The sequence below is a fragment of the Palaemon carinicauda genome, chromosome 19, assembly GCF_036898095.1.
Source record: "Palaemon carinicauda isolate YSFRI2023 chromosome 19, ASM3689809v2, whole genome shotgun sequence".
NCBI classification, from domain to species: domain Eukaryota; kingdom Metazoa; phylum Arthropoda; class Malacostraca; order Decapoda; family Palaemonidae; genus Palaemon; species Palaemon carinicauda.
In genome coordinates, this window is record NC_090743.1 from 30260738 (window position 1) to 30286861 (window position 26124).

A 26124-nucleotide genomic window follows, 5' to 3' on the forward strand; every position below is an offset into this window, starting at 1 on the left:
GAATTATTGAACATCAATTGTGATTTATATATACTACCAGAATGCCTTTAAGGAAGTTTAGTAAGCGAAGAGAAGCAAGCTCTCACAATATCAAGGCTTATAATGAAAATATAAGAAAAAACAAAGGCTTTACATCCCGCATGGCGGCCACGTGTGAGGATGACCTCGCTAGTTCAGCCTTTAGCGAATCTGCTTCGAGTGAATTCTATCATTCCCTTGCTCAAATATACAAGGTGATGATGATGGAACTGATGATTTTATTTTGAAGTTATCTGATGATGATGAGGAGGAGGAGAAGGAGGAAGAAGAGAAGGAACATTTTCGAAATGTAACTTCTGTTCATGAGGCAACAGATGATGGTGTGTTATCGGGAGCCAAAATACAAAATTCTTTATTGAGTGGTTTTGTAACTGAAAAAGAAAAGCTCCTAAGTGAAAGCAGTGATGGGGAAATAGTTTCATTACCCTTGAAAGTTTTGAAAGATGCTTTTAATTCGACATATTGTGGGCAGCGTGAAAGCAAAATAACACTCGAAGTTGATAAAAACAGTTTTGATGTTGACTTGAAACTAAAGTGTTTGTGTGAAGAACCGTCTGTTTTCAAACACACAAAAGTGAAAGAAAGTGAAAGTGTGAAAACAGATACTATTGGTGAAACAACAGCTTCTTTTATGTATCAAAATATGATAAATGGGGGAGGCTTAGCAGCCTTGAATAACAGTCGAATTGCCTTAGGTGCTAGACCTATGGCAAACAGCACTCACCAAAGGTATAAAAAATATATTGAGGGAATTGCTTGCGATAACTACAACGATTCCATGAAAGAAGTTGATAAAGCAATATTTAATTATTATGAAAGTATTGGTGTCAGACCGGATGAAAATGGTAATTTACCTATTGAAGTAATATATGATGGTACTTGGATGAAAAGGGGGGCATAAATCCCCTATTGGCATTGGAGTTGTTTCGGAGGCTTACACTGGGTTTGTTCTTGATGGGGAAGTTTTTAGTAAGATGTGTAATGCCTGCAGTGCTTTGAATAATAAACTAAAAAAGAAAAGCTAACAAAAGAACAATATGATGTAGCTTATGAAAAACACAAACAGTCTGGGAATTGCAAAAAGGATTTTGATGAAGCTTCTGGAAATATCGAAGCTACTGGTGCTCTCACATTGTGGCAAAGATCACTCAACAGGAAATTCATATATAAAGTATTTGTTGGTGATGGGGATTCTACAGCATATAAAGCAATACGCTGTTTGGATGAGGGCACCGGTCCTTATGGCACTCCATATGAAGTCCTCAAAGAAGAATGTATCAACCATGTTCAGAAGAGGATTGTCTTTCGTCTCATGGCCTTGCGAAAGAAATACGTTTCGAAATATGTAACAACAACAAACAAAGTTATGTTTAGGAGTGAACTTGGGGGACTCAATAAATTAAGTGATACCACAGTGATAAAAATTGGAAAATACTTTGGCATAGCAGTAAGAAACGGAGCAAAAGATCCTACTGACTCAATAGCTGCTATGAAAAGAAATATAATGGCAATCTATTTACATTTGACTAGTAATGATGAAAATTGTGATCATTCTCTGTGTCCTATTGGTAAAAATAGTTGGTGTTTTTATAATCATGATTTGGCGATGAATGTACCTCCGAGGAGTCATAAAAAGATGAAAGTAAAACTGCAACTTACAGAGGAACAAAAGATCCCAGTTCGCAAAATATTTGAAGAGCTTTCCTCTGATGATTTACTGCAAAGATGTGCAAAAGGTCGTACTCAAAATCTAAATGAATCTTTCAATGGGAAAATATGGGCTAAGTGTCCTAAGGTCAGACTTCATGGGAAGGATAAGGCAACCTTTGCCTTTCATGCTGCTGCAACGGAGCATAACCTCGGCTATGCAGCAAGTTCATTACTGCCTGTTATGAGAAAAAAAACAGGAGAAAGCCTAAAAGGCCTTCTGATGAAAGAGAAGACCAGGAAAAGAATGTCTGCAATTTATTCAAGAACGGCGAAGAAACAGAACATCTAAAGGAGGATATGAAGGTGGAGCTCATTAGTCCCCTAAAACCCTGGCAACAAAGAGTAGAGTGGCGCTCTATGACCACCCCCCCCCCACACACAAAATATGATTATAACTATTTTGTTTAAGTGAAAAGTGGTTTTTTTTTTAGAGGGGATAATATCTCTTACAAAAGAGAGGGGACCAGGTGCCCTATAGGGTTTTCCAAGAGACACTACATGCTTTTAGAAGCAAGACAAGGTAAGCAAAACTTTAGAACCGTTTTTCTCAAAACATACATTTTTCTACTTTCAAACTTGAATAACTCTGTTATTTATGAATGGATTTTTATAATCTAAAAAGAAATTTAATTAGAGATTGTGAGAAGACACATCACCAGGACTATTTTTCTTCTTTTCTCTCTTAATTTTTACTACGAACATTTAAATACATAATTTTATGGTATTTTCTTATTGCATTTCTAAAATTTGTTTAAAAATAGCATAAATTGTATATTAGATTTTTTTATCGCACCATTTTATTTGGTAGGAATTTAACTTTCTGCTGGTATCTTTTTTTTTATATTGAGTAATAAACAAGAAAGGAGACCTAATCTAAAAAACATGAAAAAAACGTTATTATTAAGAGAAAAATATTCTTATAAAAAAAGTTTTCATTCAATTGACCTGAAATTTGATGTGAATCTTCCTTATAACTAGAGGTAATAACTGTGCAAGATTCAACACCCTCACTCAAAATTAACCACCCCTCCGATACCCTTAAGCCTCCCCTGAGGAACTAGCTTCTCCAGCGAGACCAGGTGGCCCACGAGCCTCTGCCAATCCTTGGCTCTCATTGGTGCATTTTTTAGGAATGGTCGTATAACATGATCCAGATTGTCCAGCCTCTCTTGAGAGGGGAATGCCCTTGCTAACTGGGAGTCCAGGACCATCCCTAGGTACGTCATCTTGGTGGTGGGGACTAACTGGGACTTCTCTAAATTGATGGTAACCATCAGTTCTCTGCAGAACTGTAACAGCTTTGCCCCCTGCTCCTTTAAGGCTGCCTGTGAGGCTGAAAGCAGCAACCAGTCGTCGAGATACCTGATCAGCCTGATGCCCTGCTTGTGTGCCCAGGCTGATACCACGGTGAACACCCTCGTGAACACCTGAGGGGCCGTTGACAGGCCGAAGCAGAGAGTCCTGAACTGTAGACTGGGATCCCTACTTCACCCTGAGGAACTTCCTGCTGGAGGGGTGTACGGGGATCTGAAAGTAGGCGTCCTTGAGGTCCAGGGACATCATGAAATCCCCTTCTCTCAAGGCTGCCGGTACCGACTTCGGCGTGTCCATCTTGAAGGACGTCTTCTTGATGAACTTGTTCAGGGCCGAGAGGTCGATGACTGGTCTCCAACCTCCCGTAGCTTTCTCTACCAGGAAAAGCCTGCTGTAGAACCCCGGGGAAGATTCCTGGACGGGTTGCAGTGCTCCCTTGTTCAACATGGCTGACACCTCCTCCTGCAAGGCTGCTCTCTTCTTGTGATCCATGGGGGCCAGCCACTCCGCCCGATGTTCGGGAATCAGAGGGGGCTCTGTCAGGAAGGGAATCCTGTATCCCTCTCTGAGGACTGTCACGGACCATGGGTCCGCACCATTGTCCCGCCATGCTTACCAATAGTGTTTGAGGCATCCCCCCTCCTGTGGCGTGGGAAGGTGTAGGGGGCCTCCCTTCCTATCTCCTTCTGGGGAGACGGTTTGAGCGGCCTCGTCTTGAGCCGGTGTATTTCTGCCTAAAGGAAGCCTGGGTTGGGACACCACTTCTGCGGGAGGGCCGCGAGGACTGATGTCAGGAAGGGGAGGGGGCCTCCTGTCTAGCTGGTGGCATAGGTGGGTAGGCCCCGTCTGCATATGGTCTCCTATGGGGAGAACGTCTTGCCGTTGGCTGTCTGGCCTCCGCCGAGTCTTTAAGTTTCCCCCCTCTCTCCATAGTTTCTGCTACTGTCTGAAGGGGGAACAGGGTCTCACCCCACACTGGAGCATTCCTCAGGAATTTCGCCTCCCGTTCGGGGAGTCTACGGGGGACCCTGTTAAGAACCGTATCTCTCCTCCTTAACACCCAGTTTGCCGTCTGGGTCAGGGACTGGAACGTAAGGAACTTCATGGCTTTGCCTCCCGAACGTATGAGTTCATGTAGTAGAGCCTGATTCTCCAGCACTGAGAGATCGTGGGAGAGCCGGAAACCTGCTAGAGTGCAAGCCCACCAGTCCAGCCAGGAGGCCACATTTATGATGTCCTGCGATGTGACCTCCATCATAGCGGCCTCCGCCTGAGAGAAGACCACTGGGGCAGTGAGGCTCTTGTCATCTGTACTGCCCTGGCTTAGCGTCGCGACGGCTTCTTCCAACGTCCGAGGCCCCACAGGCCGTCCATCTGGCACATAAAACTTCTTCTGGGTCCTCAGTCCAGGCAGGAACTTGAAGAACCCTTGGGATCTGAGGGAGTTCTTGTGCCCCGAGACAAACCGGTCGACGTGGTCCATGCCCAGGGCAACGTCCGGAGCCAAGGTAGGGTCAAGGATGGTTTCTGTTGTACTGGGTTATCCACCATCCTTCCCAAACCCGAAAGCCAGGCCTGCTCTGATGACGGTTTGGGCTCGTCTAGCCTGTGGTGGTGCCAGATCAGTTCCAATACCCTCCTGCAGGAGGACACTTCATCGGGAGAACATTCACCAGTATCCAATGAGCCCTCTACCACTTGATCCTCCATGTCGGCTGTATCCTCGTATCCTCGATCACGGATGGATCCGTGGGGGCAGCCGTATCCCTGACATCCGGCCGGCTCGATGGAGCGGCTGTCTCCATCACGGATGGAGCCGCCGAGGCGGAGGTAGCCGTCATGGGTCTACCCCCTCTCGGGGGGAATCCGTGGAAAGTAACTGCCCTGCTGAGCCAGCGGCTGCATCCGATGCCTGGATGGAGCCGGTGAGACTTTGGGTGTGGGAACAATGCTGCCGGGCCGAGCCAGCGGCTGCCTCCGCTGAAGGGATCAAGCTGGTGACTTGCCGGGCAAGGGAAAGTTAGTGTGCCAACGGCAGCATCCGACGTGTGGACGGAGCCGAAGAGACACTGGGCAAGGGCGCGGAAGCGGCTCCAGCGGCCACTGAGGCAGGCACTGGAGCGGCAAGAGCCCTGTTCGACCCGCAAGGGGGAAAAGCCACTTTAGCCCACTTCTTTCTGGAAGACTTCATCTTCTTATTCTTCTTCCTCGTAACCTTGGCCTTCTTCCTCGACGGGCCTGCGTTCGAGCTCAACTTCTTCCTCTTAGACTTCTCTTCCGACGATGACGAGCTGGAGGACGAGGTAACGTCCGAGGTAGACGAAGAGGAAGAGGAGCTATCCGAGTCCTCTGAGTCTTCTGCCACCAACCTAGGGACTTGCAATTGTGCTACCGGGGTGACGGGTTCCATAAAGTCAAGCGGTAGAGCAACCAAAGGCGCCGGAGGCATGCGTAGTGCCCCACGTGAGGCAAACCAGCTAGAGAACTCTTCTCCTTGCCGCATGGGTGACCTGAAGGGCGTCCTTGGCGCCGTCCACACAATGGAGTCGGGGTCCGAAGAGAACGTGGCTTGCCTTTCTCTGTCTAGATCGCCCCCGGAAACCGCTGTTCCTGAAAAGCACTGCCACGATGGGGGGGGAAGGAGCTGTTCCTGACCTCCCCCACACCGGGGTCTTCACTCGAGACGGGTCCTGCGGGCACCAGAACCTCGTCTACGGAAAGCGCTTCCGTCACAACAGCAGACTCCCCACTCGTCTGCGTAAGCACAATGCAATTAGAATTAATGACATCAGACTCATGGGGAACAGCAATGGGCTGTTTCCCCACAACGGACTTACCTCGTCCCCTACCCTGGGTAGGGGAAGGGGAAGGAGAACCTCTCTCCGAAAGGAACTGACGGCGACGTCAACGGCGAACCGATACCAGGCTTCCTAGGCGACCGCTTTGACACCTTTTTCCTCTTTGTTCCGTATAAAGTCCACTGCAGCTCCGGCCAGGACGCACACTCCGGACACGTGGAGGCAGGCAAGCACACTCTGCCTCTATACGAGGAGCACAACGTGTGCTGATCGACGCTCGACTAAGAAAGCCATGCCCCGCATGACTTACCGGCCTTGGGCCCGGGACACCGACGTTGGGATTCCATATGGGAATACACAATCAACACAAGTAACACAAGGAGGGATGTGAATGGGAAAGCACAAAGGGAACACGTGGAACACAATGGTGGGTCGGACGGGATGTGAGCGAGAGAGGCGAGATGTTATCTACGCCGTGACCAGATGCTTACTGGCGACACAGACCTAGTAGCGCACTCTCGCGCGCTGAACCCTGGTCGCTTCAGGGAACGTATCCATCCGCCACTGAGGGACCCGACAAGGGAAAACGGAGATGGGGGAACTGCGCAAAATTCTTGGTCAGTTAGGGAGGAGATCCCAGATACTTCTAAGAAAGTAGTTCAAGGTAAGTACTCCGTGTTGGAACAATTAGTGATAGTGAATGTCTTCAAGAGAGAGGGAACTCACGATATTTCATAAGAATGTCATATGAAGGGATATTATCCTTCCATACAGTAAGCCCTCCCTCCCACAAGCCAAACTCTTTTCAAAGCTAAATTGTCAATAATTTTCATTTCTTTCTGACATTAGGGGATATAATTTGTACAATAATTATCATTACAAAACCTATAAAAATGAGTATATGTGAATTTACTTAAATTCTTTCAGAAAAATTTGTTTTAGGATACGAGCATTTTAGGTTGCTAATTCGCTCCCAGAACAAATCAAAGCCATCAAACAAGGTGCTACTGTATAGATAAGGGGAGGATCATCATAAAAGTTAAAGGTGTGATCCTTTCATAATCTACCACCTAAGTGGTTAATGGTTCAATCTTTTTATTTGAAAATTAAAGTTTAAGATATCAATATTAGAACTGTAATATGTACCATGTAAATTCCATTTTGTTCCCAATACAGTACAATATCTTATTAGAATAAAGGGAATAATCTTTAATGCAAAATTCAACATAGAGAATTGTAGTAAATGTTGATTTTCTTATCATAGTCAGAAATTACTACATATTGTGTTATCTGATTTTCCTTACCTAAACCATTATTGCCGAAAAACTTTCCATTTGAAAAGCACTGCTGATTCCTTATGACAGGACCTAATTGATAAGGATCGCCCGCAAGCACAACCTGACCATCATTTTCAATTATACCTGCCAAAGCTGCAATGCATTCTGGTTCCATAGAATGTCCACACTCATCCAAGAATACATGAGTTATGTGTCCTGGTGGGAATGAGGCAGATGCAATCCTGCAATTAAAGAAAATACAGCATGCAAAGGTTTCATAAAACACTCAAACTCACCGCATGACTACGTAATTGTCTAAATAAAACCAAACAAGAGGTTTAAAGTATTTGAGTTATGAAAAACGAAAGTTAAAATCATGACAATTATATCATAAGACATTTACATGTAAATAATAGGTGTTGTGTCTATCCCATTCAGAACCTACATTTCGTTAATAGTTCTCATATCTAAATCTCAAAACAAGCTACTTTCATAAGTTTTATTTTGGCTTATGAAACTAAAGGAACAGAATAAGCAATCATACTACTGTACATAGTTTATAATGTAACTAAGTAATTTTTTAACCTATTAAGAAAACATGTGTAAAGTACAGGTGTTGTCTCAAGTTATACATGAAAGTAATTTACCCTATTCCAATAGTGTTATAAATACAGCCATGGAAATACAAATATCAGTTGGGTATTTCTTACCTGGCAGCAGTTACAAATGTGCACAAAATGATACGATATCCCTTAAATTCTTCATCATCCATGTTGTAAACCGAGCCATTATCCACATTAGAAATTTCCAAAAGGTCTTTGGGAATGGAGTTACTGAAAGGAAAATCATATTAAGTTTTATATGCTTAAACCCAATATTTTTTATACCTTTTAATAAACCTGTTACCAAAAATGGAAGTCCTAATCATAGTTATGCAATATATGTACTTCTGTGCCCAATGACTGTATTGATGTTCTCATATGTTGTTATTAATTTCTTAATAGTAAAAACAAGCTCCAAAACTTTATTACATTCATTATCAACGTTAAATTCCAAAGAAAATAAGAGAACTCTTAAAACCTACTAAGGTACAAGGCAAATTGTATAATAGAATATGTGTACCTACAAATGTCATTATCAATGGGAAAGCAGGCCCGTAACAGGGGTACAATACAAAAAGTGGAACTACAAAGCATAATCATTATTCAATAAGAAATACATACATACATATACCAAGGCACTTCCCCCAATTTTGGGGGGTAGCCGACATCAAACAATGAAACAAAAAAAGGGGACCTCTCCTCTCTACATTCATTCCAGCCTAACAAGGGACTCAACCGAGTTCAGCTAGTACTGCTAGGGTGCCACAGCCCACCCTCCCCCGTTATCCACCACAGATGAAGTTTCATAACACTGAATCCCCTACTGCTGCTACCTCCGCGGTCATCTAAGGCACCGGAGGAAGCAGCAGGGCCTACCGGAACTGCGTCACAATCGCTCGCCATTCATTCCTATTTCTAGCACGCTCTCTTGCCTCTCTCACATCTATCCTCCTATCACCCAGAGCTTCCTTCACTCCATTCATCCACCCAACCCTTGGCCTTCCTCTTGTACTTCTCCCATAAATTCTTGCATTCATCACCTTCTTTAGCAGACAACCATTTTCCATTCTCTCAACATGGGCAAACCACCTCAACACATTCATATCCACTCTAGCTGCTAACTCATTTCTTTCACCCGTTCTCACCCTCACTACTTCGTTCCTAACCCTATCTACTCGAGATACACCAGCCATATTCTTTAGACACTTCATCTCAAACACATTCAATTTCTCTCTCTCCGTCACTTTCATTCCCCACAATCACTTTCTCATACAGAATTCTCTTTACATTCATGCCAAACCCTATATTTTTTACTACTCCCTTAACTGCCCCCAACACTTTGCATCCTTCATTCACTCTCTGACGTATACCTGTTTCCACTCCACCATTTGCTGCAACAACAGACCCCAAGTACTTAAACTGATCCACCTCTTCGAGTAACTCTCATTCAACATGACATTATACCTCACACCACCTTCCCTTCTCATACATCTCATAACCTTACTCTTACCAACATTAACTCTCAACTTCCTTCTCTCACACACCCTTCCAAATTCTGTCACTAATCGGCCAAACTTCTCTTCCACGTCTGCAACCAGTACAGTATCATCCGCAAACAACAACTGATTTACCTCCCATTCATGGTCATTCTCGTCTACCAGTTTCAATCCTTGTCCAAGCACTCGAGCATTCATCTCTCTCACCACTCCATCAACATACAAGTTAAACAACCACGGCGACATCACACATCCCTGTCCCAGCCCCACTCTCACCGGAAACCAATCGCTCACTTCATTTCCTATCCTAACACATGCTTTACTACCTTTGTAGAAACTTTTTACTGCTTGCAACAACCTTCCACCAACTCCATATGACCTCATCACATTCCTCATTGCTTCCCTATCAGCTCTATCATAAGCTTTCTCCATATCCATAAATGCAACATACACATCCTTAACTTTTGCTAAATATTTCTCGCATATCTGCCTAACTGTAAAAATCTGATTCATATAACCCCTGCCACTTCTAAAACCACCCTGTACTTCTAAGAGCCCTTACACCGAGGACACTAGTGTCCGCCACCAGTGTCGGACACTAGTTGCCTCCCATATTATCAAATGAAGCCTTTCACACGAGGCAACAGCAGTGTCCCAAGCAGACAACTTCCGGGCAACAGATATTTCGGTTTCTCGCTCCCGCAACACGTAGCGGACACTGACGGTTGCCGCCACTCACTGCAAAGCATTGTTTTAAATGGAAGCTTTCACACGTAGCCAACCAGTGTCCGCCACCGCTGCCCACTATCCAGCTTCTCATGCTCAGTTTGACACTCACCATCATCCCATGATGGAAGGAGACGGCCTATCAAGGACAATTTCGAAGAAGGTAGAGGAGAAGCTGAACACGGAGGACCTCATTCGTGAAATAGAAAAATTACCAGCACTATGGGACCCATCTTGTGAGGAATATGCAAATAAGATAGAAAAGCAGAACTGCTGGAATGCAATAATGGTGAAACTCATTCCTGATTTTGAAGAGAAACCCCGACTGAGGTGTGTGAGTGGCTCACTACTTGCCAGGCGGTGTCTTGAGCAAGGACACTAGTGTCCAGCACCGGAGGCGGACACTAGTGTCCTCGTGTGTAAGATGCCTATGATTGCATTCTCTGTTTTATCCTTAATCCAATTAATCAGTACTCTACTATGCACTTTTCCAATTACACTCAACAAACTAATACCCCTTGAATTACAACACTCATGCACATCTCCCTTACCCCCCTTACCCTTATATAGTGGTACAATACACACACAAAGCCAATCTACTGGTACCACTGACAACACAAAACACATATTAAACAATCTCACCAACCTTTCAGGTACAGTCACACCCCCTTCCCTCAACATCTCAGCTCTCACACCATCCATACCAGATGCTTTTCCTACTCTCGTTTCATCTAGTGCTTTCCTCATTTCCTCTCTTGTAATCTCTCTCTCATTCTCATCTCCCATCACTGGCACCTCAACACCTGCAACAGCAATTATATCTGCCTCTCTATTATCCTCAACATTCAGTAAACTTTCAAAATACTCCGCCCACCTTTTCCTTGCCTGCTCTCCTTCTAACAACCTTCCATTACCATCTTTCACTGTCTCTTCAATTCTTGAATCAGCCTTCCTTACTCTCTTCACTTCTTTTCAAAACTTCTTATTCTCTTTATATGAATGACCCAATCCCTGACCCCACCTCAGGTCAGCTGCCCTCTTTTCCTCACTTACCTTGCGCTTTACTTCCACATTTTTCTCTCTATATCTTTCATACTTCTCTACACTATTACTCTGCAGCCATTCTTCAAAAGCCCTCTTTTTCTCTTCCACTTTTACCCTCACTTCTTCATTCCACCATTCACTGCCCTTCCTCATGCTGCCTCCTACAAACTTCTTGCCACACACGTCACTTGCAATCCCAACAAAATTTTCTTTCACTAACTTCCACTCCTCTAAATTACCAGTTTCTCTTACTTTCACTTCGTCATATGCCATTTTTAACCTTTCTTGATATTTACTTTTTACCTGCGGTTTTATTAGCTCTTTAACCCTCACTAGCTCCCTTTTACATCCACCTACTCTATTCCCCCACTCTTTTGCTATAACTAATTTTCCTTCCACTAAAAAATTATCAGACATACCGTTAGCCATACCCCTAAACACGTGCATGTCTTTCAATCTTCCAAACATTCTTTTAGTTATCAACACATAATCCATTAACGCCCTTTCTACCACTCTTCCATTTGCCACTCTTACCCCATGTATAAGAAATAACTCAGGTAATTTAACAAGAAAGTTGCCATTTATGTGAATAAATCATAGTTGGATTGGATGATCCCAAATTTCCTACGCGTTTTTTAAAAGTTTTAACACTTATTCCAATAATTTTACTTAGGGTTGTGGTGGCCTAAGTGGTAACGTCCCTGGCTGGTAAACGCCGGGGCTCAAACTCGATAGTTCCTATGGTCGCTGCAACCTCACCATCCTTGTGAGCTAAGGAGGAGAGGGGTTTGAGGGAGTTTATAGGTCTATGTGCTGAGTTATCAGCAGCCATTGCCTGGCCCTCCCTGGTCGTAACTTGGGTGGCGAGGGGGCTTGGGTGCAGATCATATGTAATATGGTCAGGGCATTGTCCTGCTTGTTAGGGCAATGTCACTGTCCCTTGCCTCTGCCATTCATGAGCAGCCCTTATGGGGAGAAAACCCTCCTCAAGTTTCAACAACTAAATATGAAACTATACCACTCACTCAGTCAATTACATTTAAAATAGATTTCATAATTAATTTCTAAGTTTTTCCTTGCTCAACATTCTTGTGGGAAACTTATATCACATTCAAGTATAATTTCTCAGTCTTCATCATCAGCCGTACTCCAATCACCTCCAATTGAAATACATTACCATCTTAAATCTATCACAGAGCTCTACCTTTTCTTGACATAATTTAATCCTTTTTAAAAACTATAAATCTAAGACACGAGCATACATAAGTCACATGTAACGAAATACTTACAAAACTCGAGACTGGGCATGCATTCGCAGCACCTGCGCTTTAGGGACATGTTCTAATAACCTTTTTGCCATAAGATCAACAGCAGAATTTGATGGTGCAGCAGCCAAGACTCTACTGTTGGGTTGCCGTCTATGAACCTATAAATAAACAAAAATATATATATTACTGTAAATAAAATACTGGAAACCAACAGAATCACTAGAGGATCATTTGGGGCATATTTTAAGATATTGAAAATTTACATAACAGTTTTTAATAATGTCTAAATAAAAATCTTATAAGATTTTTACTTATATAATTTCTTATAGTTTCAAACTAGATTTAACAGATATTTCCTTAACTATAAAGAAATGGTGTTCAGTCACATCATAAAAGGTCAAAATGACCGCCGCTACCACACCGGGGCTGCCTCATTGCAATGTGCAAGTCAAGACTTACGAAAAACACAATATGCAGCTTGTAGTATTCTATACTACTATGCTTTGTACCATAATCTGCATTTTTACATGTGTTTCACTAATGATTACATGAACTTCTATTTAAGATTTTTTGGGAGCAATTTAGAAAAAAAAACTGTAATAATCTTTTCAGTTATCCTAAGGAGCTTTTCTATAATGTAATTGGATTCCACACTTTACCATAAAAAGAGCTTGTTTCTCTGTTTTGAGTAATATTTCTCAATAGTTTCATACATAATTCAAAATTGTGGTTATTTTGGTCGCAATAGCTCTGTTTTCCTTTGGTTTTTTTTTCTCTTAATAACAGTGCTCTGTCCTTGTGTGACCTTACCTAACAACAGGATAGAGCGGCAGGATGAGATAGCCAGGTCAGCATGGCGATTTACTTGAAGGGATTAGCCCAAGGCTCTTAGTGACCAATCAGAAAAGCATCAGAATAAGCATCCATATGTTCGTCTACATATGAGTCTACTCAGTTCTCATCTGTGCACTTCATGAGCTTAGGGAAGAGTGGAGCCTTTTCTATAAATCAAGAAGACTACCCGTCCAGGATCAATGGTGTAGGTAATGTGTAGATTGAGTGCTCTTCAGCAGCAACTCTTATACCAAGAACTGCTTCTATCATGTGGACTCCTGTTCCTTGGCTCGTCTCTCCCTCTACCTCCCTTTCCAAGAAAAGGATAAATCCTCTTCACACGGACTACAGCATACACTATTGACTAACCCACTATATCTTGTGCTCGATTGTCTTCCCTACTCTTGGCTCAGCCTCATAGTTTGTAGAATCTGCTTTCAAATTGGAGGCAATAATTTGTAACGATATAGGAGCTACGCTTCATAAAGTCTTGAGCTGCACAACTGGTTACAGCCTCATCCAATATTACTTCTCTCTCTGGAGGACTTCAATCACAGCGGCTCTGATCATGGCCTCTCTCTTAACCCCTCTTGCCCCATCAGATGCCTTCTTCCTCCCAAGCAGGGTTGCTCTTATCTGATGATCAGCATAAGAATTTCCCAAGTCATTCATATGAGACTTACTACTATCAAGCATTACCCTCTAATAGTTTCCAAGAAAAATAAGATCTGGGGGTTCAAAGAATACATAAATAGGAGTATAAAACTCTCCTTTGATGACAGGAATCCTCCACAGATAAGCAAACACCAGTGCAGGACCTGATGGCACAAGTTCGTAACGTCTCCATTCGTACGTTACTTGGGACAGCCACGAACTCCTTGGATGAATCCTCCTCCCCTTTTTCAGCTGAAAATACCCAGCCCTTCTTCCCATCCCAAGATTAGCGCTAAGAGTACATACTGCCCCGCTTGGAATTTAAGACTACAAGATTAGAATAGAGCCCTCTCTCAATGACTTCCCATTTAAGATTTTTTCCCACAGGCATTCCCCTTCTTCTGCAGGTTTTGCCTCGATGAACATAAACCCCGCTCATTCTTTGCCTCTTCCCTCTCCAGGATGGGAGGAGTTGAACGCTTGGTGATTGATAAGACCAGGGGAGTACCCACTCAGAAGACCTGTGTCAAGTGGCAGTGCAATCAGATGAGAGGAAAAAACGAGGGTAACAAATATACAAAGATCATCATTTAAGCTGGAGGACCCAGAAACTTCTGTTAAAGTGAACCTATCAATGAAGAAGTCTGCTGCAAGGCCCTATGTAGGAGTGGGAAACAACCCCAATGGTAAACCTCTTAATAGCTTCCTAAAATTACAGGCTACCACCTGAAAAGGTTAGATCAGCCTGCAAAGCTTGCATGAAGCTCATTACCCTGGACCCAGCAGTAGCTTGAGGACTTACCAAACCTACCAACAGATATTACAAAAGCCTTTCCCTTATGGATGTTTATATTTGGGGTCATGGAGGCCATTCATGGGGTGTAACTGGGGCATGCCACAACAATTGAGCCATAATGCAGAAATTAAGAGGCTAGATAGTAAAATAGAAGAATGGATGTGGGAGCGCAGTTAAGAGCCAAAGGGACACTGCTAGGACCTTTTAATAATGACAACAGAGCATGCATGAGGTACACTAACAGCACTACCCTCCTACAGGGTTGCCCCTATGAAGGAGACTCTTGAGACACCCACATTATCTATAGATTTCATGAGAGGCTAGAGGCTTTCAATCTTTATAGATGAAGACTATCAAGCTTGGCCTCAAAGGGTTTTTATTTTCATTTTTTGTCACACCATGTAGAAGATCTGCAACTATATTTCATGTACCAGGGAAAGTGGTCAAAGTTTGCTTGGTGTAACCAGACATCCGTACCTGCCTCTTCACATGGTATCTATTTATGATTATTATCATTATTACTTGCTAAGCTACAACCCTAGTTGGAAAAGCAATATGCTATAAGCCCAGGGGCTTCAACAGGGAAAATAGCCCAGTGAGGAAAGGAAACAAGGAAAAATAAAATATTTTAAGAAGAGTAACAACATTAAAATAAATATCTCCTTTATGTACTGAGTTCTTGCTGGTCTTGGCCTGTCAGACATCACTACCCACAAGGAGGATTGGACTACTGAATCTTTTGCCCAGGATTTATGACCAAAACATGAAGGTCTGGTCCATCGAGTATCATGTCTCTCCCTTTCAGTATCTAGGATCAACAAGCAGCAAAAGATGGGGACTTGTAACAGTGTTCTGTCAAGATGTTAAGGGAATACCTGTAAAAGAAAAGCTGATTCCTTCAGGCTTTCCTGGAATACAAGACAGCTAAGTCACCCTGATTATCCAGGCCTATGTAAGACCTTCCAGGCTGGACCGAGATCACCTGAAGGCAAAGGCAAAAAGAGGCACAATTTTCACTTTAGTGGCTCTTTAACATTATCTAGAATTAGTGGCCTTTTGCAAAACCAAAACTTAATCAGCAGTTCCCCATTGCCAAAATTTAGCATTCTTCATATTGTGAAAATGACAAAATATTGCTCAAACTATGATGAATATATTATGATAGTCTGGCTTCAACGTTAGTCTTGTTACTTTTAACATATTTTGAATAAAATGATTGAACCTTTACAACAAAATATATATGCAAGAAAATACAAATATACCCAAATATAGCCTTTGGTCCAGACATGCACACCTACCTGCTTGATAGCTTCCACAACAGTGACTGTCTTTCCCGTTCCTGGAGGTCCAAAAATGACATATGGGGCTGGTTTTGATGTCCCAGCAAGAATGTTACAAACTGCCTCCATTTGCTGCTTATTCTCTTGGATTTTACGATTGAATGGCCTGATAAAGCAACTCAGTATGTCAACATGTGAAAAAAAGTATTTTCATAATGTTTCTTACTTTAAACTGGATTATTCATCATCTGCAAATTCTATGTTAACAAATTTGAAATATATTATACACCTACTTGTCTGTTTAAACTTTAAATATTTCTCTAAAGCTGTATATTGATTTACAGACATACTAATGTTCTAAAATAGGTCAAAATTCTTACATTTCTTAAACCTAATCAAATGCCCAAAACTCAGAATGAGAAAGTGTTATGAAAACAATTAAAAATTATAAGAATAAATGTGTAATAATCAACTTGAGCTACTTACAATATCTCAGCTGTAGGTGGTGATGTGCTGGGCGCAACAGGAAACAACAAATTGGATAACGAGAGTTCTTTTGCAAGGACAACGGCTCGATGACTTACACGCAATGGATGACGGTTGAAAGTAAATTCTACGCTGACTTTCATGTTGTCAATGAATGTCTTCATAAATCTGAAAAAGAACATTATGTTAACAGTTTGCCTTGAGTACTGTACTAAATTATAATTAACATTTCTAAATTAATCCAAAGTGGAAGTATTTCATGCAACAGCAGAGAAGATTGGTCTTGTGAGGCAACCCTCTTTCGACACTTCAGTAGCTAAAGCCACAGATCTGTAAACAATTCTTGCTTAGTCATCCTATTGTTTGATGTAGCACTGAACTTGACTACCACTGCCCAAATCATTAAGAACAAAGGAGAAACATATAGATCGAGATTCAACCAGTCCTGTGACAAACCTTCACCTTTCGTGCTAATGGATCTGGAACTGGAGTGCAGTACATCTTTATCGCTCAGAAAATACATCCAGTTCATTCATATAAAGAAGTAAGATAAAGTAAGAAGCATACGAAAAGCAGTAGTTTTAATCCAAATGACAAGGGTAAGACATTGGTCTTCCACACCAATTCCAAATCTCTGGACACATTAAAGGATGCAAAAAGAAGTTTATTTAGAAGAATCTGTTGTTTCCTGTTTAACTGATCTTCTAAAAAGTTCCCCAGAATAAACTAAGGTAGAAGATTTATTCTCCTCAACATTGTCAAAGATAAGAGAACTTTGTTATCCAAAACAGAGATTCCGTCCAGGTTCCCCTTTGTTTGTAAATGTAAGCCTGTGCTGTCTGAATACACCGCCATAAACGTCCCCATCACCAGAGATTCTTGAGCACTGCCTAGAGTTCCAGGCTACAGATATGTAGCACTGATTCTTACTTCAACCAACTCTATGAAATTGAAAAAAATGATTCTTACTTCAACCAACTCTATGAAATTGAAAAAAATGATTCTTACTTCAACCAACTCTATGAAATTGAAAAAAATGAGTCACTCCCCTCCCTTTTTTGGAAAGCCTCAGTAAATGCGAATATGCCCTAAAACCTTACATCGCTACAAGATACTTGAAACCAATTGACAAGGACCATCCCACTATTTCACCAGTAGTAATTAGTTCTACATAAATGGAACAAAAGCCATTTTCAGATCAGATATTTTATTCCAATGACAATGGAATAGAACTGGAATTACCTCATCTTAAGGCAACTCATAAATAAACTTCTCTTGATATGCCATGGTCCTCAGTCACCTTATCTGCATCAAAACTGACAATACTTTCATCTACTTGAACTTCTTAATTAACAGAATGATGGACTAAATCCTCTTTTCCAATGGAAAATCCCGAAAAGGAATTATTGCTACTATCATACCCAAAATATAGTCCTTCGAGTAGGAATCAGAAGACTTATTCATGAGGATCAGAAATCCTAACCTTTTCAATAACCTGAGTAACCAAAGTTGCTGTACCAGAATCTTTTTCCTAACCTTCTCAATAACCTGAGTAACTAAAGTTACTGAACCTGAATCTTTTTCATAACCTCATTAACTCGAGTAAAAGTTCCTGAACAAGAATCTTTTTCCTAACCTTCTCATTAACCCGAGTAACCAAAGTTCCTGAACCTGAATCTTTTTCCCAACCCTCAATAACACGAGTAACCAAAGTTCCTGAACCTGAATCTTTTTCCCAACCCTCAATAACACGAGTAACCAAAGTTCCTGAACCTGAATCTTTTTCCCAACTCTCAATAACCCGAGTAACCAAAGTTGCTGAACATGAATTTTTTCCTAAGATACATTCAAAAGTACCCAAACATCGGAGTACAACACAATTTGGTGTCCTGTAACTTCAGTCATTTCAAGAAGGGACCATATCATCTTGGTGAATACTTAAGATTGAAGGCATTTAAAGGAGTAAATCTTTGAATAGTTCATTGATTAGAGATGAATAGGAATCAGAAAGTAAATGTCAAGCTTTCAAACATTCCCCATCTATCCTCACGGACTTTTGTAGGCATTTCCAGAGAAAACTTGGTGAGGACTGAATACCTGTTCAGAACAGACACATCCAAACTGGCCTCTGATCCCACCAAAAACACCATGGGAAGTCTACTAGGAGCAACCTCTGATAAAACGCTGGGGAGGTATCTAAAACATTGTCCATCCCATTCTTTTCTAGAAGTTTTATAATCTCTAAATTAAAACGATCAGCTTCAGTTAAATTTTTTTTTTTAGATATGTTGGAAATGGAAGGTGTCCCTTAAACATAGGAGGACTTGAGGTCAGAGGAATTCAAAATTATTCCTTTAACACAGATAGGAACCAAGGATTGTGATAAGTTTTTCAAACCTGATGAAAATGGGAGTCTTCCCATTAGGACCTCTAGGGATCCCCATCATTACGTTTTTCTATAAGACTGACAAGTCCTGTTGGCATTGCATTAGAATGTCTGCTGGAGTAAAACCCCGAAGGCCTAACACTATTCAGTAAAGAACCTTTAGGAGTGATAGCAACAAAAATTTCTTTGAAGTAGCCACTGAACGGTGGGGAGAAAACGCAGGTCTTCGTGAAATTGACCTTGGAAAATAACTTGGGTTCTGGAGGCTACCTGAACTACAACATTATGAATACTATTTTTTTCTAATATGGACCAAAATATAGTTCACAAACACTGCAGTAGCCTGGAGAGACCTATCCAAAATAGTTTCAGCTTAACAGGTTAAATAATCTAAAATAAATTTACGATCAAGATGATTTGCAAACTTTTCTGTCATTAGTCAAAAGAACCCATTTTAGTCTCCGCAAAAGATAAAACTTAAGCTATACTCCATATTCTTTTGCCAAGAGAACACATTTCTTTAGTCCATAAACTTGAAAAACCTACATTCAAGAATTTCCTTTTGTTCACATTCATAATGGAATCAAAAGAACCAGAAAATGAGCTAATTATGGAAAAAAAAAAAATAAGATGGGAGGTAAACTAGTAGTCTTACTTTCCACCTGGGACAGCAACTCATCAACTCTGTGAAAAATTAAAAAACTCTTTGGACTATAGGTCATCTTAGAAGCAGCAGCAAATGATGAAATAATAAAATAAGAATCATTAGCACTCACTGGACCAATCTATTTACATACATTTCTGCGGTAAGCTTTCTCAAAAACTGAAATGGAGATTTCTCACTCGATTCTTTCTATCTCTTCTTGTTCCCTCAGCTTCCCGATCGGGCTCCAAAAAATCTTCCAAACTGGAAGCATCAAGCCTTCCCGGTTGTTTATTACCCTTTGAGCCTAAGCCAGGAAAAGAACTTGTTTTGGCAGTAAAGATAATACTCACCACCTTAACAATATTGAGAAATATAGAGATGAGCAAGTGGCTGAACCCATACAAGGCTGATCCCTACTGCAAACTGAAACATGGAGCAACCATTTCTCAGCTCCAACCAAAGCTTTTATGGGGGACTTTAATAACTGTAAATCATGGTCCACAGGAACCACTCGATATGTTGCTTTGTTAAGAAATGTAATGAAAGGTTGTTTATGAGCGCTGACTTCAGGGGACGGATGGATAATAGGATCCACCCTGCCAGGCGGTATTCTACTGCAGAATCCACTGGTTGTAAATAGTTGACCAGATCACAGAAATGTAAAGGTTTTGCAACAGAAGGGCCTGAAGTAATCTGAAAGAGATAGACTAAAGGAGAGGCTACCAACTATATAATGCGCTGTGCACTAACAGAACCTTTATTGAGTGGTACACTAAAACCACTAGCCAGATTCTTAAGGACAGCCTATGATTCAAACCAGGCCAGGTTAGGCGAGGATTGCTGTCTATGGCTAAGGGCTAACTGGTTTTCAATAAAATGTTTATAAGGCTTATTAATAAAAATTGCTCTTTGGTAATAGCCAGCGTGAAATCAGCAACCTCATTTCTCAGAGTTCTCTTGCTTGAGGGTACATTCGGGCACACTTCTATCTAATTTCTCTTCTTCTTGTTTTGTTAAAGTTTTATAGTTTATATAGAAAATATTTACTTTAATGTTATTACTGTTCTTAAAATATCTTATTTTTCCTTGTTTCCTTTCCTCACTGGGCTAATTTCCCTGTTGAAGCCCTGGGCTTATAGCATCCTGCTTTTCCAACTAGGGTTGTAGCTTAGCAAGTAGTAGTAGTAGTAGTAGTAGTAGTAGTAGTAGTAGTAGTAGTAGTAGTAGTAGTAGTAGTAGTAGTAGTAAATAATAAATAATTTACAACAATAATAATAATAATAATAATAATAATAATAATAATAATAATAAAGTAGCCTGGTCTTCTCTGGCTTTTTCCCTGAATTACATTTGACATTTTTTTTTTAATGAGAACAGATACTAACAGAAAATAACCCTTCAAAAGCAGAGCTGAGAGGGAACTATATACTTACAACAGTTACTCAAATCACACTTTTGCCCCTAGTACATGACAGAACGAGAATGAGGACCATTATCACCCAGCAATACAGCCATCAAAAAGTCCTCACAAGAAGGCATAGAGGCCAGAAGAAATTCCCTTTACTATAAAAATCAATACCCATTGCTATAATATTTATAAAGAATTTCTATAAAACTTCCAAAAAACACAATCACAATCTGAAGTGAAGTTATGCACTTGAACTTGGAGATAAAAAAACTGAAAGACCTGGTACTATTGCCATATAACATCATATGTTCCTAATACTACACTAAAGGAGCAGGGCTATTACAAAGAAAGAATATGGGGAAATTTTCAGTTTTAGGGTAGATATCAACATTGAACCAGTTAACCAGCTTTGAGAAAGAGGCAATATGAACACCCGGGAAGGTTCATACAAATTATGTGACCTACTGGTCTAGTTCAACTACTACATACATATACCAAGGCACTTGCCCCAATTTTGGGGGGTAGCTGACATCAAATAAATGAAAAAAAGGGGACCTTTCCCCTCTACGCTCCTCACAGCCTGACGAGGGATTGAACCGCGTTCAACTACTATATGATAATATTAGCATACTTGTTACTATGAAGTGTTATAAAAGATTAGTGAAAGCCATACTGTTATCAAACTTAAATCACTATGCAAAATAGCTTTTAAAATGACTTAAAGTTTGAGTTATAGTGGTTTCATGTGACAAAAAAGGTTACATTAATTATATCATAGTATTTCACCTAACTTAATCCCATTTTACATGTTTACCTTATACAGTAAGCCGTTTAGAATGTTGTTTAAGAGTATTACTCTTAAAAAAATTGCTACTTACTGGTCACTCAAAGCCAAATAGATAGATTTATCATTCACTTGATGAACTACGCCTTCATACACAGGTTTCTTTTTCCCATAATAAGTTACAAAGACACTATCTCCTCTCAATACAGATGGCCTTTTTTCAGCTAATCCCAACACCTGTAAAATAAAAGTATATAAATTATATGCAAGACTGACCATGTTCAACAGATTTCATTTGTTCATCACTGATATGTTTCTACTCTGAGTAACAATAACACAGTTGTTAGGAACTATCGAAGGGCCTGGGTATAGTTATCAAACTAAAAGACTTGTCCCTCTGTTTAATAATTCTAATAATATTAATATTTTCAATTCTGTATATGAAGTAAAAATATAGAAACCGGATGAAATAAAAACTTCCAAACCCTATCAACATAAGTCAATACACTATTTAGTATGGTCACTTTCCCTTAGCTCAGCAGAGCTATGATAAACATAATAATTTCAGAACAGAAATCCAGAATCTACCTTGCAAAGAAATAGATATTTCAATATTAGCCAAGCTATGGCTGTTGATTACTCAATATATCTTTTATTGCTTTCTCAAAAGTAGGAAAACCATTCACTAAATTGGGAGCAATATTTCTTATACAAAAAAACATTACAAACACAGTTATTGCTAGTATGTGATCTCTTCTTTAAGGTTTTCACACTCAAAACTAGACAGAAGCTATAGTTTAATACCTTTCAACAAATAAAATAAAGTGAAATAAACATGCAAGAAAACAAAATCTTATTTATGGTGATCAATCTATTCTGAAGTGTTTCAATTCTTTCATTCTACTTTGTTTTGCATATTGCTCTCCTATCTGGTGTTCTGCTACTGATTCCCATCTTAATGTGTTGGACAGGAACTTTAGGTCGATTGAAATTCTTATTCCTGATCTAGATATTAATCTTTGGCACCACCGATCAATTAGTTCGTCCGCATGTTGTACACGATTTTTCATAATTCTGTCTATCCTTTACATTCAGGTCTTCCAGGACAGTACCATCTTGTTCATAACACTAGGTATGCAGTTGATTTTAATAGTCATGCCCTCTCCATCATGTAGCTCAATGCTACACAGTATTCTATAAGTTCTATTCCAGCTGTGACCAAGTTGTGGAATGATCTTCCTAATCAGGTAGTTGAATGGGAAGGCTGACTTAAGTCTATTTTTATAGTTTATATATGAAGGATCTGTTTTAATGTTGTTACTGTTCTTAAAATATACTATTTTAACTATTCATCTTTTTCATATTTCCTTTTTTCTTTTTCCTCACTGGGTTATTATTCCCTGTTGGAGCCCTTGGGCTTATGGCATCATGCTTTTCCAACAAGGGTTATAGCTTAGCTAATAATAATAATAATAATAATAATAATAATAATAATAATAATAATAATAATAATAATGGGGTACTCTTTCACAAAGGTAGTGAGGACACGACATCTAACAACACCAAGTACTAACCATTAGTTCAACACACGGCACCCGCGAGTAGTTGTGAGCAGGCACTTTCTTTAACCTAGCTTCTGGCATGCTGTAGAACTGGATATCTTTTTCCATTTGCATTTCTTCAATCCAGAGCATTGTTTGGAACCACTCCTGATAGCTCTTCTCAGATAATCCGCCTTTCATTAGCATCCTAGAAAATAAAGTGATATTAATACGATTATGCTACAGTTCATCCATTTCATCACTAACTGATCTCTTTATGGTTTGAGACATGCTAAAGAAAAAGAATTCCTACCTGACCTGTATACACCTAGGATCTCGAGGAAACTTTGTCACTTTGCACACAATTCATTCATACTTAGCCAATTCAATCATATCAAAAATTTTAAGTAATTTTTATTTTTCCTAACATACTTACCAAGAACTACTTTCTTAGGAGTCACTGGTGATCTCCTCTCCATCGACCAGAGTTTTGAGTAAGTTACCCCCCCACTCCGCGCTCTAAGTAGCCTTGCCCCCGGCATCAAGGAATGTGCCCCGAGGGTAGGATTAAGGTAGGTCACTTGGTTGCTGGGTCAGCATCCTCATTAAGTTCTATTGAATTAGCATAATGCTAGCAAGGGAAGAGAGGCACTCGGGGAAGGAAGGGAGGGCCATTACATGAAAGTAGTTCTCGGTAAGTATGTTAGGAAAAATAAAAATTACTTAAAATTTTTGATTTGTTCCAACACGAATACTTACCTCGAACTACTTTCTTAGGAGACTTACACTTCAGGAGGAGGGAGTGCTATTCTGACCCACTGACCCGGCCGTGGAGGCCAAAAGGCCTCTGGATAACGGGACCTACTAGAGAGCGGAAGCGAGGGTAACTACACAAAAATTCACGTTAGTGTCTAAGTACTCGCCCTTTGAAAAATGTTTTGATAATAAAATAAATTTTTGAATATACTTACCCGGTGATTATATAATCTGCAGCTCGACAGAAAACTCTACGTAAAAAATCCGCCAGCGATCGCTATGCAGGTAGGGGGTGTACTTCAACAGCGCCATCTGTCGTGCAGGTACTCAGTACTCATTGTAAACAAAGAACTCAATTTTCTCCTCGGTCCACTGCGTCTCTATTGGGGAGGAAGGGAGGGTCCTTTAATATATAATCACCGGGTAAGTATATTCAAAAATTTATTTTATTATCAAAATAACATTTTTCAATATTTAACTTAGCCGGTGATTATATAAGCTGATTCACACCCAGGGGGGTGGGTAGAGACCAGCAATAAATGTTTACATTAATATGAGCTAAGGATTTTTTATTTCATTTTAGAAGTTATCAAAATAACAAACATAAAATAAATAAGTACCTGGTAAGGAAGTCGACTTGAACAATTACTCTGCCTTTTAAAGTACGTCTTCCTTACGGAGCCTCGCGATCCTCTTAGGATGCTGAGCGACCCCTAGGATCTGAAGTATGAAGGGTTGCAACCCATACCACAGGACCTCATCAAAACCTCTAATCTAGGCGCTTCTCAAGAAAAGAATTTGACCACCCGCCAAATCAACCAGGATGCGAAAGGCTTCTTAGCCTTCCGGACAACCCAAAAACAACAATAAAAACATTTCAAGAGAAAGATTAAAAAGGTTATGGAATTAGGGGATTGTAGTGGTTGAGCCCTCACCCACTACTGCACTCGCTGCTACGAATGGTCCCAGGGTGTAGCAGTTCTCGTAAAGAGACTGGACATCTTTAAGATAAAAAGACGCAAACACTGACTTGCTTCTCCAATAGGTTGCGTCCATTATACTTTGCAGAGATCTATTTTGTTTAAAGGCCACTGAAGTTGCGACAGCTCTAACTTCATGTGTCCTTACCTTCAGCAAAGCTTGGTCTTCCTCACTCAGATGGGAATGAGCTTCTCGTATTAACAGTCTGATAAAATAGGATAAAGCATTCTTTGACATAGGCAAAGATGGTTTCTTAACTGAACACCATAAAGCTTCTGACTGTCCTCGTAAAGGTTTAGTTCGTCTTAAATAGAACTTAAGAGCTCTCACAGGGCATAAGACTCTTTCTAGTTCATTTCCAACCATATTTGATAGGCTTGGAATATCGAACGATTTCGGCCAAGGACGAGAAGGTAGCTCGTTTTTGGCTAGAAAACCAAGTTGTAAAGAACATGTAGCCGTTTCAGATGAAAATCCGATGTTCCTGCTGAAGGCGTGAATCTCACTGACTCTTTTAGCTGTGGCTAAGCAAACCAGGAAAAGAGTCTTTAAAGTGAGATCTTTAAAGGAGGCTGATTGTAGCGGCTCGAACCTGTCTGACATAAGGAATCTTAGTACCACGTCTAAATTCCAACCAGGTGTAGCCAAACGACGCTCCTTCGTGGTCTCAAAAGACTTAAGGAGGTCCTGTAGATCTTTGTTGTTGGAAAGATCTAAGCCTCTGTGACGGAAGACTGATGCCAACATGCTTCTGTAACCCTTGATAGTGGGAGCTGAAAGAGATCTTTCTTTCCTCAGGTATAAAAGGAAGTCAGCTATTTGAGTTACAGAGGTACTGGTCGAGGATACTGATACTGACTTGCACCAGTTTCGGAAGACTTCCCACTTCGATTGGTAGACTCTAAGGGTGGATGTCCTCCTTGCTCTAGCAATCGCCCTGGCTGCCTCCTTCGAAAAGCCTCTAGCTCTCGAGAGTCTTTCGATAGTCTGAAGGCAGTCAGACGAAGAGCGTGGAGGCCTTGGTGTACCTTCTTTACGTGTGGCTGACGTAGAAGGTCCACCCTTAGAGGAAGAGTTCTGGGAACGTCCACTAGCCATCGAAGTACCTCGGTGAACCATTCTCTCGCGGGCCAGAGGGGAGCAACTAATGTCAACCTTGTCCCTTCGTGAGAGGCGAACTTCTGCAGTACCTTGTTGACAATCTTGAACGGGGGGAATGCATATAGGTCTAGATGCGACCAATCTAGGAGAAAGGCATCTATATGAACTGCTGCTGGGTCCGGGATTGGTGAGCAATA

At 40.8% G+C, this 26124-nt stretch overlaps 1 protein-coding gene across 1 annotated transcript in view; it reads right to left on the bottom strand.

Moving 5' to 3' along the window:
* Positions 1 to 26124, bottom strand: part of LOC137658555 (putative helicase mov-10-B.1) — a 186101-nt gene that overhangs the window by 45286 nt on the left and 114691 nt on the right. Inside the window, exons 10-16 of the mRNA XM_068393440.1 lie at positions 23123 to 23297; positions 21643 to 21785; positions 16325 to 16492; positions 15857 to 16004; positions 12296 to 12432; positions 7849 to 7971; positions 7166 to 7380 (exon numbers count right to left, since the gene is read on the bottom strand). Coding sequence (XP_068249541.1) covers positions 7166 to 7380; positions 7849 to 7971; positions 12296 to 12432; positions 15857 to 16004; positions 16325 to 16492; positions 21643 to 21785; positions 23123 to 23297 — 1109 coding nt within the window. The remainder of the gene's footprint in view (positions 1 to 7165; positions 7381 to 7848; positions 7972 to 12295; positions 12433 to 15856; positions 16005 to 16324; positions 16493 to 21642; positions 21786 to 23122; positions 23298 to 26124) is intronic.